The 19,542-nt window shown below is 38.4% G+C and overlaps 2 protein-coding genes across 2 annotated transcripts in view; one reads left to right on the forward strand and one right to left on the reverse strand.

Annotated features, from left to right (window-relative positions):
* The window catches only part of LOC135080516 (uncharacterized), a 39,872-nt gene extending 36,117 nt beyond the window's left edge, over window positions 1-3,755 (forward strand). Inside the window, exons 45-49 of the mRNA XM_063975158.1 lie at window positions 557-643; window positions 1,208-1,434; window positions 1,833-2,049; window positions 2,931-3,026; window positions 3,430-3,755. Of these exons, the coding sequence (XP_063831228.1) occupies window positions 557-643; window positions 1,208-1,434; window positions 1,833-2,049; window positions 2,931-3,026; window positions 3,430-3,644 (842 nt within the window). The 3' untranslated portion in view covers window positions 3,645-3,755. The remainder of the gene's footprint in view (window positions 1-556; window positions 644-1,207; window positions 1,435-1,832; window positions 2,050-2,930; window positions 3,027-3,429) is intronic.
* Window positions 3,756-4,378: 623 nt separating this feature from the next.
* Window positions 4,379-19,429, reverse strand: LOC135080504 (serine/threonine-protein phosphatase 5). The gene is made up of 9 exons (XM_063975139.1): window positions 19,178-19,429; window positions 18,806-19,047; window positions 18,346-18,493; window positions 14,553-14,674; window positions 13,150-13,420; window positions 12,270-12,500; window positions 11,326-11,545; window positions 10,417-10,498; window positions 4,379-9,277 (listed from the first exon to the last, which is right to left on the reverse strand). Exons 1-9 carry the CDS (start codon window positions 19,269-19,271, stop codon window positions 9,215-9,217), a joined length of 1,473 nt encoding a protein of 490 aa, XP_063831209.1. The 5' UTR covers window positions 19,272-19,429; the 3' UTR covers window positions 4,379-9,214.
* Window positions 19,430-19,542: the final 113 nt, after the last annotated feature.

The following is a 19,542-nucleotide window of genomic DNA, read 5'->3' on the forward strand; positions in this document are numbered from 1 at the left end:
TGCTGAATAGTGTTCTTATTCTTATTCAAAGTAGTGAAAAAGTTCGCAACACAACCAAGTTGTGTTGTCATCTTATTGGCCATTTTGGGTGTCATGAACTAAGTGCATGTGACGCTGACTGTACTAGGGTGGCTAAAACCGATACCAGTTTTTCCGCCTCAAAAAGTTTACTTTAGTGGTTAGTTGCAGTTCTCCCATGTATTCTTAAAGGGTTAAAACTCGGTCTTCTATAACACTAAAATATTTTGCTGTTTTTAAAGGATTCGTACTCACTTAAGTAAATGTTTTGAATCCCAACTAATATTATAAATGCGAAAGTAACTCTGTCTGTCTGTCTGTCTGTTACGCTTTCCCGCTTAAACCTCGCAACCGATTTTGATGAAATTTGGCATAGAGATAGTTTGAGTCCCGGGAAAGAACATAGGATAGTTTTTATCCCGGTTTTTGAAACAGGGACGCGCGCGATAAAGTTTTTCTGTGACAGACAAAATTCCACGCGGGCGAAGCCGCGGGCGGAAAGCTAGTGTGTCTGATAAATCAAAATATTCTTTTTCAGAAATGTGGGTTCTGGACACTGATTACGACAACTACGCCCTGGTGTTCACGTGCATGCCTGACAAGGAAGATGATGAATATGTCAAAGGTAAGTTTATACGAATTGCATTTCTTAAACCTAATAAAAAAAGGTATTTATATTTTATCAAAAAATGTCAATGATCATCACGAGCTTTTGAAAAAAATTCCCATATAATCTCCCTAGCATCATTGAATGTCTCCCACAATCCATTTGAAGCCGCTACAATAGACGAGGTATCGCGGGTTCAAAATTTCAAACCCTGCCGCGCGCCGCTCGACTATATTTTGTGGTGGGCCCGCTCGTAACACAAGCATACCATAGCTTACCACGAAGGTCTAATATTGTTTTAAAAAAGTAAAATAAACATGTAAATAAATGCAATAAAGTATTGAGTATGTTTTACACAAGAATGGTGTTACTTAACGGGAACACAGTGTTTTGTTTAACGGGAACACAGGAAAGAAAAAATGTTGCATTGAGTAACAGTGTTACTATCGGTAATTTTTTTACCAATGGGTAACAGTGTTACACAAAATGGTATGACTCAACGGGAACAAACGCATTTAATGGGCAGCAGCGTTGTCATCAAAAACCTTTCACTCCACAACTTAACCCTCACTTCCCTTCCAGTATGGAGCGCCAAGCTCAGCAAAACGCGCTCTTTGTCGGACGCCGCGCAAACCGCAATGGCGACCGTCATCGAGGACAATCAGCTCCTGTACTCGCAGTTCTACCAGCTGGCCAACCAGACCGACGACGCTTGCTTCCATTACCCCGCGGCTACTGGCACCAGCGTCGTCCTGCCTGGCCAGTGCGACCAGAACATTGCTGTGCAGCCTGACTTCGACATCAGTGGTGTAAGTTCACTTTTATTCTAGTCACGAAGACCTACCTAATGTGTCCAGTAGGTACCTAATGTTTTTCTTTTATTTAGCAATGCCAGTAAGTACTCTCGTAGGTAGTTCATACTCCAAGAGGAGTTAGGAGCAATACACTCTTGTCGATTAGGTACTTAAGCACGATTGTTTTAGAAAAGAACTTGACTGCCGTAGACCTCTGTAGACTAGGTAATCATTGCAAAAATCCATAATCTATTGGTTCTTCCTGCATGTGTCACAGCTGTGTCACACTTTGGAGCTGCTGATTCAAGATGTCGATGTAAATGAATTTTGATGAACCAACTCTTAACACAAGCACCTATAAAAGCGGCATTAAGTAATCATAAAGGCATTAAAGATCAATTTTCTTTCCCCAGTACACCGGCAATTGGTACCAGATCGAAAGGTACCCGTACCCCGAAGTCCGGGCTGCGAGCACCTGTATCGGCGCGCGATACACGCTCGAAGGAAGCGGCAACGTCACGGTGCTCAACTGGGAGGTGTATGATGATGAGCTGCAGGCCATCGAAGGACACGCTGCGGTAGTCGGCAACGCTCAGCTACAAGTGACGCTGTCTGGACCTGACTCGAACGGTGAGCTATAGTTCCAAAATACTGAACTGGCCTATCCATGACATTGACAGCGGGGCGCCACAGTCAATATCGGATCGCTGGTTCCGATTTTTGCCATTTTGGAAACCATATAGTTTAACGATGGTAGCGCCCCCCTGTCATTGAGTTTGGTGGGACAGTTCAGCGTGGGTCATCTATAACTCTCAATCAGTCAATCGGACATTTATTTTTTTCATTGATGGGCTAACACACCGAACAGTGTGATCAGCAATGCTTACGGGACTATTCCCACCTCTCGTTCCCACCGCTGCTACTCCTGTGTAGCCAGGATCTACAGCTTGACCGCCAATAAAAACCCAACCAGTGAAGGTCAAGTTTTCCGGGGAAAGTTAAACTGTCATTGGACCCGCAACGAAATTAATCAGAATTAGCAATGCTTGTGGAAAGAAACCACGCGGCACGTGCTGTCTAGGATAAATCTTCTGGGGATGGCATCTGCAAAAATAAAATAACCCTCCTTCTGGCGCAGTCGGGTAAAATACAGACTCACATCTCAGACCTGAAGACGTAGTAAGATTGGTGGAAGACTTTTTCAGAAACCTATGAGATGAGGGGGAAGAGAAAGCCAAATATTTCCCGAGGATAGAATGGAAACCATGGGAATCTCCTAAAGGGAGACATATGCCCATTTTCACCATCAATCCCTAATTTTTAAGTGACCCCTATGTAAACAAAATTCCTGTTAATTGTTACCATAGGGGTCACTTAAAAATTAGGGATTGATGGTGAAAACGGGCATTAAACGTCCAAATTAACACTTAGGAATTTCCCGTCCGCCTCTGTCGCTACCAATAGCGACAATATCTAGAAAATTGATAATTAATGTTTGTTTTTCCTTTCAGTTACATCAGTCACAAACCTGTACATCCTGGAGACAGACTACGTATCGTACTCGCTGGCGTACACTTGTGAGAACATCAACTCGTTCGAGAGAGTTGGTAAGTAATCTTAATCTTTAATTTTTTGCGCATACTACGAGTAGGTATTATGATGGAAACAATGACGCCACTGACTGACCAAATATGCTATCTGCGTATCTACCTGCCTGATTTTACTTTACTACTACCTGATTCTACGCCTAAGTGTGACCAAACCTACTATGACTGCACCAATCCTAATCGCGTGGTGAAGGGCCACGCGGATTTGATTTGGGAAACATTGCAGCTGGCGTTTTTCTATCGTCAGCAATGAAACATTTTGCTGCGGAAACACAAGTGGCGATATAGATACGAGTAGTATACCGATACCTTACACGTTGTTTTGAATCTTACTACCTTGCTTTAGATCCTAATATACCTAAGTCTCTTAGAACCTACCCATTAATGACTCCGTATTTTCCAGTGGTCGTATTCAAGCTGAGTCGCAACCGTGAGCTTTCATCCGACGCCACTTCAGCCATCAACAACAACATCAACGAACGCCAGGAGCTCAACGAAAGGTACTTCATATCTGTCGAACAAAACGACGACTGTGACGAACCGAGTTCGTCATTCTTAGTCAAGAGCAGCTTATTCCTCGTACTACTTGGCTACGCACTACAGATGCTGTTACGTTAACGATAGTGTAATTTAATTAGAATTAAGTTAAATAGCAAATATTTTCCTTATTTATTACGATTTTATTTTGTTAAGATAATCCATGTAAATAAACGCTTTTTTATTTTCATACTTGTATATTTTATTCAACAAATTAGAAGATGTAGAGTGAAAACTGAAATGTTTCAAGGGGTTTTAATCACCTTTAAATGGTGCTGCTGTGATGATTTATTTATTTATTTATTTATTTATTTTATTTGGTTTACCAGAAATTGTTACATTGATGCTTACACAGTATACATACAGCCATAGTGGTAATAACTTAATGCACAATTAATTTAAGGTAAACACCGCATGCAATATATTAGTAACATCAATTATAAATTTACTGATTGAAACTAGACCGGTAGACAATTATAAATTAAAAAGAAAAAAGAGTTACAGAAAAGGTTCGATACGGGCACAGAAAACCATGATTTCTTAATAAAATATGAAGTAGTGTTAAGGTCTATGTTAAAGGCATTTACTTGCTGCCGCGCTGCTAACGACCAATTTGAAAACCATAATCAACTCATAGTCACCGGCGCGCGCGCACGTGACTTAAATTGTAACCGTGACAGTATCTCTCCTTCCTTCTATAGAGGTGTAAAAGAAACACATATACTATCACGGATAATACTGTCGCAGCGACAAAAAGTCACCCGTGCGCGCGCTCCCATAGGTTTATCCTTCGGGAGATAAATAAAACATTGATGTACAAATTTAACAATTTATTAATTAAAGTCAACACCAAAACCTATCTACATCGTCTGATATGCTCGGCTCGTCGCGTCCGCGCAATCCAAAATGGCGCGATTACATACCTCACTTTAAACATAATTCATTATAACCTACGAGTCCAAAACTTATGCTTTGAGCATTTAACTTATCATGCCTGGTCTGGTTTGGTGCTCACTTACCGTTACCCTCTGAACGATGATAGATAATTAACCGAGTACTTGACCTTTGTTTCGATACTTCATGTAAAGTATGATGTCATCAATATAGGCAATCGCCTTTCCTGTATATGGGCATAGATCCACGTAGAAATAATAGGTCGTATTTCGAACGCCTCAAAACTCGATTAAAACTCAAGTTGTACCCATAATTAAGCCCAATCACAGGTCTGAATCTGTTCTTGAGTGTGATTTCACACATAACTTAAGCTAGATTTAGAAATGTCTAAAAGAATACAAGGCGTGTAAAATATTGCATTAGTACCTAAATACTCAATTAATATAATCTTACAATATGGATTGTATCCTTGCAATCGACAATATCAGTTTATGTATACTTACATTATTTTATATGAATATTGTCTGTGCTCCTTATGTCAAACATGCGCATGAGTGACTTATTTCAGACGGTTCTTAATAAATACGATAAACACTATTTTGAAGCTGTATCTATAGTATAATTAGTTGATGTGAAATTCATTATTCCTAGTTTAATCATTAACTCAATAATTAAAATTATTATTATTAATTTAAAAACAAAACTGACAGGAGTGATTTTCTGTACAAATGTTGACATTAACAAAATTAAAAGGTCAGGTACACGAGAAAAAATGTCGACATGGATTTGGTCATAGAATAGTGGATTATTATTATATTGAAACGAATCTTAATACCTAATTAATAAACGAAAGCGTGATGCGTTGACAGTCTTCTTACATTAACTATTATTACATTGACTATTAAGGCTCGCCACACTATTGCATGGTGAATTTAGTAATTAGGGTACTGATTATAATGGGGATGTTTCCTGGGTCAAAAAGCAAGTTTTAATTAGTCCGTCAGTTAACTTATCAAAAAATACTCTACACGTATTTTTCACTTTTTCAAACTAATGAAAATTTAAAGAGATAAAGCGCGCCAAAGTTCATAAGAAGAGGCCCGTGACGTCAATGCTTGCATAAAAGTGCCGCACGTTGTGACGTCGTGCGGAACTTCAACGCACCATAACTATGTAATTATTTGTTAGATTGACAAATAAAAATATATGTGTCCAATATTTTTTGATATTAAACATGACGGACTAAAAAAAATTTTTTAGGAAACTAGCCTATTATTATATGGACTATCCAGCGCGTAGATAGTGATTTACTTATTTTCACTAACCGAACAGCGTTATATGGCGGCCATATTGAAATATTTTTATGGCAGTGAAAAAGCAATGCTATGTCAGAATAAATTGTTTATAGCACGAGAAATTCATTGTAAAATGTTTACTGTGTGTATGAGTTGACCAGAGGCGTATAACTATTGGGGAATGTGATGTTAGTCGCAAAGGTGACCAAGAAATGTTCCTGAAAATTGATAATAAAATCTTCGATTTGTGCCTAAAAGATTTTGAGTGTGTGTGTGTGTGTATGTGTAAATGTGTTTTGGTAATAGTGAGCAGAAAGTTTTGGGATAAATGCAGATAAGTCGATTATAGCAACTCACGATCGTTGAGTGGCGCTTACGCAGATTGGCTATTTTATTTAACCCTTTATGAAGGGCTTATATTATATTTCCACCATATTGTGAACTTTACTTTTGAAAAGAAATATTTGAAAAATGCTGTGGCCGTTAAAGGGTTAAATTAAAACTGCCGCGCTGCGCGTAATCGACTTCAAACAGGTTCATCGCATAATTAAACAATCATAATATATACAGTTTTAATATCTTATAAATCTACATCGCAGTGATGTATAAGGTTGAAAAATTAAAATTTGTTCTAATACACAAAAAATAAACAAAAATAATTCATTATGGCGTGATTGCAACGTAATTACACTATAAGGGGTCGTAACATTCAAGAAAAGTAAACTTTTCACACAAAAAATAAATGCCCCTTGATTCTGGCTGCATCATACATTTACATAAGTCATACAAGTAAATAAAAACAAGAGTTATTATGGTTAAAGATTAATATACATTACTTCTAGGTACGTATTTGAGGTGCCTTGTTATTTTACATAGGTAGTAAATGCTTTATTTTACAATGTAAAATGCTTGCGCTGGTTTTGTGTATTTTATAAAAGCAAAACGACATTCGATGCATAAAATTGACTACTATTGCACTAAACTCTTAAATGCATATACATAATTATTTAAAGGTGGATGCACATCAAGCCACACACTACATCTAACGTAGTTGTAATCAATGCGATTTTGCGACAGTATTTTACTCAAAACTCAATTTTACTCAACTTTATTGCTGTCTTGATGTGAATAAATGTGATGTTGATATCATTTTTTTTTAGTTTTAATAATAATGTTTAGTTTAGTCTGGTCTGCGAGCACGTAGAATTTTGCCCAATGACCCCAAGCTACCCATCCTTATCGCTCGCGCGTAATTATATTGCTGTCACGACTGTGCAACGGGCGCCCGCAGTGAGTGTGCGAGCGCAAGCAACAGCTACATAATTACGCGCGAGCGATAAGGATGGGTAGCCTGGGGTCATTGGACAAAATTCTACGTGCTCAGAGACCGGGCTTTAGATAACCAACCTATTTGTCTCTAATGATGCAGCCAGAAAAAAATGCGTATGCAAATTGTAAATAATAATGACAATTACATATTTCTAAGACTTAAAACTAGAATGTACAAGAAATTATGTAGTCGCAAAACATTTGCTTCCCGCTAAAGCAAACGAGTGCGATTGGGAGAAAAAGTTGTGTCGCAGGGAAATGACAAAATTATTTAATTTTTATAAACTGTATTCACATGGCATCAAGGTTCAAAATGTAACTGACTGAAGATAAGTTTAAAAAACATGATAAATATGATATTATGAAAAAATCATAAATGCAATAATAATATAACTTAATAAAATGGAAATCGCGATTAATGTTGCATTAAAATATAGCGCACAGTTTTTAAATCTTCAAATTAAAATAAACTTATTCCCCCATATTAATAAAAAGTTACACCTGGGATGAACTCTGGATTAAAATGACATTTCCATACTAAATGACTGTGGGAGGGGAATCGTGTTTATTTTTCAGTTGTTTACCTCACTACCCATATTTTAACGATTAGAATTTTATCAAACTTACATAATTAACCATTTCCCTGCAACGGCACCGCGGGAGGTTAACAAAATAAAAATAAACGATCGTTGTAAGGCGATGAGTCGGTCCCGGCCGCGCTACATTTATATTGTCCTAGAAAAATATCCGTTAGGACAGCGTTTCTTAACCACGTCCACGTACCCCTTAGAAAATCAAGCACAATTTTAAGGACCCCCTTGATAAAAAAGCAGCATTTAACTTCGATTACAAAACTTTTAGTGGCTTAATTTATGATTGTTAAAGGGTCCACTAAGGCTATGGACCCCCATACATATGCTATGGACCCCCAGGGGTCCATGGTCCACAAGTTAAGAAACACTGCGTTAGGAAGGAGAACCCCATGGTATATAAATACCTACCCCGCTTAGTTTCGGCTTATCTTACATTACTTGAGCATTAATTATTACTCACGTTTTTGTATGCACCTTGGATGCGGGCGTCATTCAGTGACGGACTGAGGGGCTACAACTAACACTCACTTGTGTTACCTTAACAACTACAAGAATTGACCATTCGAAAATACTTCGCAAGTTACATTCAATTTAACGGGGGAATAATTAGAATTTAAAACAAAATGACAAGACACGGCATGCATAATTAATCGAACATTGCTGGCCAGTCACTGTAACTATACTGGCTTTACTTATTTTAAAGTATAACTGGTTAGATTACGCAAAACGGTTTACATAAACGGCGACCGTCACAAAACTCACAGTCAGTCACTTGGAAAACGTAATATTACATATCGACGGTGAAGTATCAACAAATAATAACTGGCATTTTGGCGATTTGTTTTATTGCATATTCGTGCTCAAAATAGGGTTATGCACATACAATATGTGCAAAATACCATAACCTTCACAACCCAATTATAATACACTAGCTATCCGCCCGCGGCTTCGCCCGCGTGGAATTTTGTCTGTCACAGAAAAACTTTATCGCGCGCGTCCCTGTTTCAAAAACCGGGATAAAAACTATCCTATGTCCTTTCCTGGGACTCAAACTATCTCTATGCCAAATTTCATCAACATCTGTTCAGTGGTTTAGGCGTGAGAGACAGACAGATAGACAGAGTTCTGAGTTACTTTCGCATTTATAATATTAGTATAGATTGCATATTCGTGTTCAAAATAGGGTACATGCAATATTTCCAAAATACCATAACCTTCGCAACCCAATTATGATACATTCAAAAATTTATCAAAATATTAGAATTACCTACGAAATTAATTTTATTCGCCTTCTGTAAAATTGTGTAGATATTTATCGATACTTCACCGTCGACATCCATTATAATCGGATTAACTAAGTACCCTAAGTCCATCCCTGGGCGTTGTCCCGCGTGCGCTTGGCGACCATTTTGAGGATCCGGCGCATCTTGCGTTTGGCCGCGGATCGAGGGCCGGGACGGGGCCCGCGCGAGCTGAGCGACTCGCGCGGGCGCGGGCCCCGGGGCGCGCGGGCGGGGCCCCGGGCGCGGGCCCGCTTCCATCATTGGCAGAGCATGTTGAAAAATGAGTTCGCGTAAGCCATCGGCTTCACGTCCGGGTGTGGCTGTTGAGAGAAAAATGTTACTGTTTGTTAATGATTCATCAGATCAAGACTTAAATTATGGAGTATCCTATTTAGTTCTTAAATTCCATAAAAAATAAGATAGCTTTTATTAGGTAGCTGAGGTGTAATTGTGTAAAGCAATCGTAATCATTTGACAGTTCATAACGTACGATAAAGTCAGCGGGTCTAGTCAAAACGCACTTTAAAATCGCAAACCCATCGCAAACCAGTCGCAAACAAATAAACAAATCGCAAAAGAGGTCGATAACAAAAAAGGCTTAGTCAAACGGCAAAAAATCGAATCGCAAAGCCCTACCTATCGATAATCGAAAGACTGGATTGAAATTTTCCATACAAAGGCTTAGCCAACATGCATTTAAGACTCAATCAAAATCGAATCGAATCGCAACACCCGCCATTTTCATTGCGATTACTAAAACCCCGGTGATAAGCTTCGATTCGATCGAAAACCAATAGGGTGAGTTGCACCACCTAACTTTGACCGTAACTATGACGTTAACCGGTGTTTTTTGTATGGAGTTTGACAGATTTTAGACGTTTGTCAAATTTAAACTAAGATGGTGCAACCCACCCTAAGGCTGTTTTGACAAATCCGTATCGCGATGTCGTTTTGACAGTTAGTTTGACGGCGAAGCATAGACGTAAACAGAGAGCAGAAAGAAGGAAGAAACAAATAAAAAAAAAAAAGCTAAAAAAAGTAAAAACAATCGCAAAGTCATAGACATTTTTTAACTTTTATTCGATTTTGAATGAACTTTTATATCGCCGCGTCGTTGGTGGTTCAATGTGCATTTTGGCTGCCATTTTCCGATCGAATCGAATTACTGGTGACGCGGCGACTGACATTAGTGAAAACTTCATATTGGTTTGCGATGGCATTTTGACTAGACCCACAGTTAAACAAAGCGTTTGACAGAATAATCGTACGATATGAACTGTCAGATGATTACGATTGCTTTACACAATTCCACCTCTGGTTCCAAAAGTGCCCCTTTAAGGGCTACCTTATTTTACTGCTTTTTGATGTTCATAAGTGCCACTAGTGGTTAAAGTTTTTATTTTGAAAACAATAATTTTTAATGTAAAATGAAGGGAAATCAAGTTATTTATTTACTTACCACTGCCTCATAGGTGGTGAATTTCGGTTTGAGGTCCTTGCCGTTCATTGTGATAAAAGCACCTAGATTACCCATCGTATCGCTGAAACAAAACAAACAACAATCATGAAACTACATGACGTCATGAAGGTGCACTACATAAATATTCAAAGTTGAAAAAAGTAGTTTATTTGAGTAGACTAAGCTTGTGTCGTAATACAAAATCTATGGAGGTCTCGTTTGGACAGTTTTAAAAGTACGTAAGTTGATTGGTGGAGTTTTGACACCACACAAATGGTCTATTTTGAGCATCATTCTCTGATCATACTAACCAGTGGTTGGCGACTATACCGATGATACCGACCAGCTGTTGGCGACTATTCTGACCAATAGTTAGCGACTATACTGACCAGTAGTTGGCAACTATACTGACCAGTAGTTGGTGAATATACTGACCAGCAGTTGGTGACTATACTGACTAGCAGTTGGCGACTATACTGACCAGCAGTTGGCGACTATACTGACCAGCTGTTGGCGACTATACTGACCAACTGTTGGCGACTATAATAACCAGTATAATAATCAGTGGTTGGCGACTATACCGACCAGTAGTTGGCGACTATACTGACCAGCTGTTGGCGACTATACTGGCCAGCTTTTGACGACTATACTGACCAGCAGTTAGCGACTATACTGACCAGTAGTTGTGAAGATACTAACCAGTAGCCGGCGACTATACTGACCAGCAGTTGGCGACTATTATACTGACCAGCAGTTGGCGACTATACTGACCAGTAGTTGGCGACTATACCGACTAGTAGTTGGCGACTATACTGACCAGCTGTTGGCGACTATACTGACCAGTAGTTGGCGACTATACTGACCAGTAGTTGGCGACTATACTGACCAGCAGTTGGCAACTATACTGACCAGTAGTTGGGCGCAGAGAAGACCGTGATACACTTCCCGTCGTGGGCGATCTCGTAGCCGTCATTCTTGACTTCGTGGCTCCTGATGACGTAGTCCAGGTTGTTCCTCTGCAGGAAGTTGGCCGTGACGTCAGGCCCGAACTGGCAGCCGACGCCGCGCCGTGACGGAGCGCGCCCCGCCATCGGCTGCGGGTCCGACCAGAGAAGCTCGCACATTATGCCTGGGGAATAAAGATAAGCACTTTATTATAATCGCATATCACATAAAACAAGAAAAAAAACAATGGTTCCTAAGGCTTGATTTCCTTTTAGGCTGACATCGGTGAACGACGTCAGCGGCGCGCACGATTACACACTAGTTCTATGTAATCATCTGCCGCTGACGACGGCGTTACAGTGCGGTGCTTCATAGAACATTGTGTTTATTCGTACGCTCGACCGATGTACGCGACCGACGTCAGCGTAGGAGGAAATCAAGCCTAACTTAGTAGTGCTTTCCTTGTCTGGGTGTCCACGGAAGACCAGGGCATTGTCTACTGTCTATTGAGATGCTACGACACCATGCTGACCTTTACAGTATCATAGTAATTACTTGTTAAATAATTTTTAAGTATTGTTGTAGGTTAAGTGTATTGTCGATGATACTGAATAAACATTTCTTCTTTCTTTCTTAACTAAAGTTTATTTGTCGAAGGATCGGTACGGTGACATAGAAAAATTACTAAGTGCTACAGTCCACAGCGCATAACGTACTAAACGCGCATTCGTATCGTATGTAAGCCGCAAGCAGGCATACACTTGCATACGCTACGCTGTTGTGGACATATTGACGCTTATGTGGCATTACAGTGTGAAGTGAACGGGTGAGGATGAATAGCTGTCAACAACAAGATGGTTTCTTTTAATCCTCACTGCAGATACTTTATACAAAGCATGATAGCTTACCATCTTCCGGCGGCTGCTTATTCCTATCCACCTTCCTGATGTCATCGAGCGTGACGTCATCCTTCGAGAACAGTCCTCCGTGCATGACCATAACCCGTCCGTTGATGCAGTGAGCCAGGGGCAGCCAGTTGTACACCTCCGTGAAGAGATCAGCCATCTGAGAGTTGTACTTCGAAGACGCTTCACCTTGGAAACCGTACATGCGGTTCATGTCCCGGGTTTCGTGGTTGCCTGGAATTTTATACCACTTATTATTATACTTATTGATACAAATATTAAACAAAAACTGAAAACAATCTGGCACTATTCACATGGTACCACAGTTTGACCACTTTTAGTTTATTTATTTAGTAGCGGCCGCCCGCGACTTCGTACGCGTGGACCCCGTTTTACCCCCTTAGGGATTGAATTTTGGAAAATCCCGTCTTAGTGAGCACCTACGCTCTGAGATTTCGTGATGAGCGAGTCAGTCAATCAGTGACCTTTCGCTTTTATAGAATATAGATTTACTTTAAATGCAAATGAGTTTACAGAAAGATCTAAAGCGCTCCAAGTTGCGACGCTATGGCGTGGTTATAGTATGTGTGAAACAAGCCTTAGCTACTAATACAATGGAAAGTTTTATAGATAAAAATCATTGACAAACAATGACATGGCACTACAATTTATTAATCAAAATGAGAACCGAGTGGCAAACTGAAAACATAAGTAAATGGCTGAGTGAATATACATATCAAAAGTATACTATAGCAATACTTATTAGTGAAAAGGGTGGACAAGCGTTTCTTATTAAATTAACTGTGCGTATAAAGCACTTGTAGAATTAATCGTTATTGATAAGCTAAGTACTTGTACTGAGTACTTTATTAACTTTTCTTACCTCTTGACATATAGAAGTGGTTAGGGTACAGCAGTTTAAAACTGAACAGCACAAAAATACATTCCACACTGAAGGATCCTCGGTCCACAAAGTCTCCATTGAACAGGTACGGATTGGTCTCCGAAGGCAGACCGTTCAATTTGAATATATTCATGAGGTCATAGTACTGTCCGTGAATGTCTCCACAGACTGTGAACTTTGCATCGTCTGGGACCTTAATGTCGATTAGTGAGGGCTGCTCTTGGAGGTACGCTTTAACGTCAATTAAGATCTGAAAATAAAAACATTAAAAATAATCTTCTGATTTGTTTTATACAGAAAACCATCTTAGCCTAAGCGCAGACCACCGATTTTTGGTTGCCCGATAGTTGAGCCCGATTTTAATTTGTATGAAGAATCGGCCGATACCAAATCAGTGTAATGTGCGTATTTTCAAACATCTCCATACTGATTAACCCGACCCAACTATCGGCCAACTAAAAGTCGGTGGTCTGCGCCTAGGGAAAGTAACTAGCAAAAGCCTGCAGCTTCGTTTGTGTAATTTAAAAAATAATACTTCGCCAAGAACCATCACGGTGTACAAGCAGTATAAGTCATCATCATCATCATCATTTCAGCCACAGGACGTCCACTGCTGAACATAGGCCTCCCCCAATGACTTCCACATCGCACGGTTGGTAGCGGCCTGCATCCAGCGCCTTCCCGCTACCTTTATCAGGTCGTCGGTCCACCTTGTGGGTGGACGTCCCACGCTGCGTTTTCCGGTACGTGGCCTCCATTCCAGAACCTTGCTGCCCCATCGGCCGTCAGTTCTGCGTACTATGTGCCCTGCCCACTGCCACTTCAGCTTGCTGATCCGTCGGGCTATGTCAGCGACTTTAGTTCGTTTACGGATCTCCTCATTTCTGATTCGATCTCGTAAAGAAACACCGAGCATAGCCCTCTCCATAGCACGCTGTGCAACTTTGAGCTTCTGTATAAGGCCTATAGTGAGGGGCCACGTTTCCGAGCCATAAGTCATCACAGCAGTATAAGTATATTCAATTTATTGTTGATTAAAAAGATACAAACATCCCCACTCAAGGAGTGACATGTGGGTAATGTGACCATCGTTATAAGCGAATAAATCTTTAGTTCGTTCGTTTCAGCCAAATAATATCCACTGCTGAACACAGGATTCTTCCCATGATTTCTATAACGACCGGTCCTGCACTGCACGCACACGCGGGAGTATCTAGAGACGGCTCTAGATACTCCCGCGACCTTCACCAGATCGTCGGTTCACCTAGTGGGAGTAGGAGGTCTACCCACACTACCCCTTCCGGCCCGAGGCTGCCAATACACTAAAAAGACTTAAAAACTGAAGCAGTTATATTATTAAAGATTAAAATAATAAAACAAACCTTGTAAGCATATTTCTTGTGAAGCTTCTTTTGTGTTTTGAAAAATTCCATAAGTTCGGTAACGAATTTGAGTGTGACCTTGCCATCTTCTAGCTCGGGACCTTCGTATTCGTCTTCTATGGCTGTTGAACACATAATTCAAATTAATTCATATAAATTGAACTATGAACTCATAAAGTTATGTTACTAAACCCTAAATCATACATTTTTCCTCAACAAGGCTGTTTTAGTAGCCATGGATTTTTTTTCAATTTACGCTTGTCAAATCTAATGGCCACTGCAGAGTGGAATATTGTATACAGACAATTAAAACAAAGGCATATCGATGGCTCCTACGTATACTGGCGTAAGTGAAAAAAGTAAATTTTACAGGAGAGCCATTTTAGTGGCCAGAACCATATTTTTGGGTCATATCTTCTGACCTACTAAAACGAATTTAATGAAATTTCGCATTTAGCCTTAACATGTAATGCTTTTGCTACTGCTGTTATCAATTTTTATATTTTTCTTATATATTTTGAGATTTTACGCATTGCCCTTTTACGTCGGCATATTTCTATAATTTCATGTATATTGTTCAACGTAAAGAGACTTAAATGACAACGTAAATATAATATTTTAAGCGATTACTCTCTTTATTTATGCATGTAATTATTTTAATTGTTATCATGTGCTATATCAATAATAAATCAGTTAGAAAAAGTCGTTTAATGTACCGTTTTACGTTTTAACGCAAATACGCCCATATACTGTGCTCGAGATTTAGTTAGGTCTTTTAACATAATGTGTCATATTTTTAAGAAATATAATTAACTTGAAAAAATCGAATTGCCTAAGGCGGGAATTGAATCCACGATGCCTTAGGCAGTTCGATTTTTTCAAGTTATTTATAATTTTCAAATTAGTTTGAGATGCGACTCTTAACGCTAAAAATTAAATAACTATATAATGTGTCATAATTTATAAATAAAACAATTTGCTAAATATTTTCATGGCTTTGTTTAAGATTTGGATTATAAAAAATATATGTTTATGTAAGCAACTACTCGTATAGATTGACGAATCGTATGATTGGGCTTTATACGTGGCGTAGTTTTGCACATACGCCTATTTGCCTGAAATTTTATTTTGTATCTAATGGAAAAAAATTTTTTTTTTCATACTGATGTTATAGATTAGAGCAAAGTGAAATCATTGCTTAAATAATTGGAAAAAGGCGTAAGCGGCAGTTTCGCCCTTATACGTAGGAGCCATCGATATAGTCTGATATGCTGTGTGTGAGGGCCAAGGTTTTTGAAATTCGTAGATTATACTTTGAAACATACAGTAAGAATATTACACATTAATACTGACAATAACATTATTTTACTACTGTTGTAAATACTCATTTAATAATCAAACTCGTTGGTTAACTTTGCTGCAGTAGGTATTATAGATAACTTTCCACAAAAAACACAAAAACTTGACTATCAAAATCTTGAATGATATAAAATATTCTACATACAGAATAACTCGTCAGAGTTTGATGCACGAAAACAAGAAAAACAGGAACAAAACATTAAAAACTCAATTCACTTGCTGTGCGTACGTAACTATAATACAAGAAGGACTAAGCACAAATTATCATACATATTGATAACATTATCAATTAGTGTACCGGAACAAAATCAGTGATAAGCTTGATAAATCTTTAGTACCAATAGTATTGTAATCTACCACATTCTCATGATTATGCTTAATTTTTTAAAGTAAAACAGACTATACTGTAAAATATAAAATCTCATTTAGTCCAACACTATAAAACTATCAAAAATAATATATTCAGAAATTAAGATAAAAACTGCCTAGCTCAACACCAGTGCTGTTACTATGTTGACTAATTATGAATAATACACATTATACCTAGCTAAGTAATTTTTCAAAATAGCATTTTTAAATTATATTAATTTTAGAATATGTAATGTATGAATAATTATGTAGTTTCACTATTTTTTTACAAATAAAGATAGATAAAAGATCATAGGTAATTTAACACATAATAATTTTATGTTATAGTCCAGTCAATGAATGCCTTAACGACGGTGTAGAGAGAAATCCGTGGAACACAATTTCTGACCTCGGGACTTTATTTAGCCTAGTTAGGAGGTTAACATACCAAAAGTCCCCGCCCTTAGCCCTTGAGCCGGCGGGGAGAGGGGGGTTTAAAGGTACCACTTTTCGGTTTTTCGCTTAATCCTCGAAAACTATGCGTCCTAGTGACATGATTACTATGAACCAAAAAAAGCTTATTCAATTTGCTACAGGCGAGACCGTCAAGTTTTTCTATATCTTGTATAGTTTTTGCGGCATCTACTCTAGAAGGTCTGTAAAATAGGAAATTTTATTTTTGTCTTACATGTTCCTATCAGGAGAAAATCGACTAAATCAACATTGAGCAAACACTATAGACATGCGGGAGCATGTTAAGCCTAGTTCCAGGGAGGGGACTGCACCGTGCGTATATTTAGACGAATCAATTGGAGCCACTTTTGACTCCTCATCATTCAAAAACTACTGTGCATTAACACTTCAAATTTGGCTCATGTATTAAGACTTTCAAGATATACATCAGCTTTAAATTTCATAAATATACCTCAAACGGTTATTTAGGTATTGACGTTCAAAAATCGTCATTTAGACACTAAAATCTATCTATCACCTGTGACATGTTAAAAATTACTGGTTTTTTATTTGTTCCTTTGTATTTACATAACAACCTTTGGCATCCAGAAGATGCCAAATTTGAACCTTCGAGGTCATCTGGAAGTGGTTAGAATTTAGTCTATAGGTCAGACATGTAGATTTTTGGACGTCAATACCTAAAGAACCGTTTGAGGCATATTTATGAAATTTGAAGCTGATGTATATCTTGCAAGACTCAACACATGAGCCAAATTTGAAGTGTTAATGCACAGTAGTTTTTGAGTGATGAGGAGTCAAATGTGGCGCAAAGTGGTTCGTCTAAATATACGCACAGTGCAGTCCCCTCCCTGGAATTAGGCTAAACATGCTCCCGGATGTCTAGAATGTTTGCTCAATGTTGATTTAGTCGATTTTCTCCTGATGGGTACATGTAAGACTAAAATAAAATTTCCTATTTTACAGACCTTCTAGAGCAGATGCCGCGAAAACTATACAAGATATAAAAAAACTTGACTATTTCACCTGTAGCAAATTGAATATTCTTTTTTTAGTCCATAGTAGTCATGTCACTAGGACGCATAGTTTTCGAGGATTAAGCGAAAAACCGAAAAGTGGCACCTTTAAACCCCCCTCTCCCCGCCGGCTCAAGGGCTAAGGGCGGGGACTTTTGCTATGTTCACCTCCTAACTAGTCTAAATAAAGTCCTGAAGTCAGAAATTGTGTTCTACAGATTTCCATCTATAATGCTTTATTGACTGGACTATTAGGCAGAGCACACAAAAAAATCAGTAAGCAACAGTCCTGCTAAAAGAGCTTAGCATATAAATAGATAAATTTTATGTTAAGTCACAAATATTTAATAATGTACAGTCTGATGAAACTTAATGGTGGCTCAGATATTAGCTGCGAATGCGAGGATTTTTCACCCCACTTGCTCCACTGATACCTAATTCAAATAGTTTTTTCAGTACATAGGCCCTTTCTAGGGCACTTATGCAAGTCCCAAATATAGCTTGATATTGCCTAATATTGTGGTACTGTGCAGTGACTATGTACTACTGTTTCTAGCTGCCATAGTTTAAATCAGACTGTATTACTTTATTATACTTACTCATAGCATCCAAGTTGATACTATCTGCGATGTTCACTTCCTTTTTATCCACAGAAATGGCTTTTTCAAAGGCGATCTTCTTAACTATTTTATTGCATTCATTATACTTCATTTTTGCATCTTGATCATTTGGCCTAACTTTGGTTACCTAAAATTGTTTCAAATCAATGTAAAAACAATGCCATTAAAATGTTATACCAAACTGACATGCAATACTATATTATTGCATAATATTTTTATTTCACAATCAATTAACAATATCATAATAAAATAATTCATGTATTAACAAATTCATGGCCAAATCGTTAGAATTACACTAAAAATAGTTCAGTGATTAAGGGTACAGGAAATTCACAACAAAATATACAAAATCATTCGCAAACAACAAGTTTCTATGTTCACTCACTGCTGCAGTTATTATAGCTCTTATTTTATTCAAAGGGTAAATGTACATACTTACATATTCAAAATCCTTAAGTGCTAGTTTGTACCTTCCTAGGGACATGTGAGCCGCAGCCCGCCTGTAGTACGCCTTGGTGTAGGATCGGTCTAACTCTATGGCCTTAGAGGCGTCAGTCAAGGCATATCCGAAATTCTCAAGTCTCAAATTCGCTATACTCCTATTTGCGTAGAAAACCGCATTCTTAGGGTTCTTCTCAATAGCCTTCGAGTAAAACTCGATTGCGGTATCGTAATTTTGTTCTGAAATTTTGAGGTTATACGTGTCAATTTATTTCAGTCACGAAAATCGATATCCGATCGGGTTTTCAATAATGTCTTAATTATACAACAGCAAACTTATTTGCATACCAAATAGATATAAAATACTCACTTTTGAAATAGTCATTTGCTTCATTTTTCAATTTTTCTGCCGCCTCTATGTCCTCCTGTGACACTGGGCCTGTGATTTCTTGATTGCTAGCCATCACTTAACGCGTAACAAACGGGTTTGTAAAAGTTCTCCGAATCCAAATTAGCTCCTAATCTTAAAAATGATGGTTTCTTTCATCCATTCACATCATCCGCAACTCATGAAAAATTTACTGGCTGGAAGATGATAGATGAATGAATAATTTGTAGAATGAATGACTTTTCTGAATGAATGACGGATCACCTAACTTTTTAATCAATGTTGCCATAATAATGAGCTCTATAGCTCATGTACATTAGTGTTGTGCATTGCAATAAACATAATCG

Source organism: Ostrinia nubilalis, chromosome 18 (assembly GCF_963855985.1).
Source record: "Ostrinia nubilalis chromosome 18, ilOstNubi1.1, whole genome shotgun sequence".
In the NCBI taxonomy this organism is placed as follows: domain Eukaryota; kingdom Metazoa; phylum Arthropoda; class Insecta; order Lepidoptera; family Crambidae; genus Ostrinia; species Ostrinia nubilalis.

Coding starts and splice junctions, on each gene's coding strand:
- LOC135080504 (XM_063975139.1), bottom strand. CDS start 19,271: ATGGCTAGCAATCAAGAAATCACAGGCCCAGTGTCACAGGAGGACATA. Junction 11,546..12,269: donor TAAGCAGCCGCCGGAAGATG/GTAAGCTATCAT, acceptor TTTATTCCCCAG/GCATAATGTGCGAGCTTCTC. Junction 9,278..10,416: donor TCACCACCTATGAGGCAGTG/GTAAGTAAATAA, acceptor TTCTCTCAACAG/CCACACCCGGACGTGAAGCC.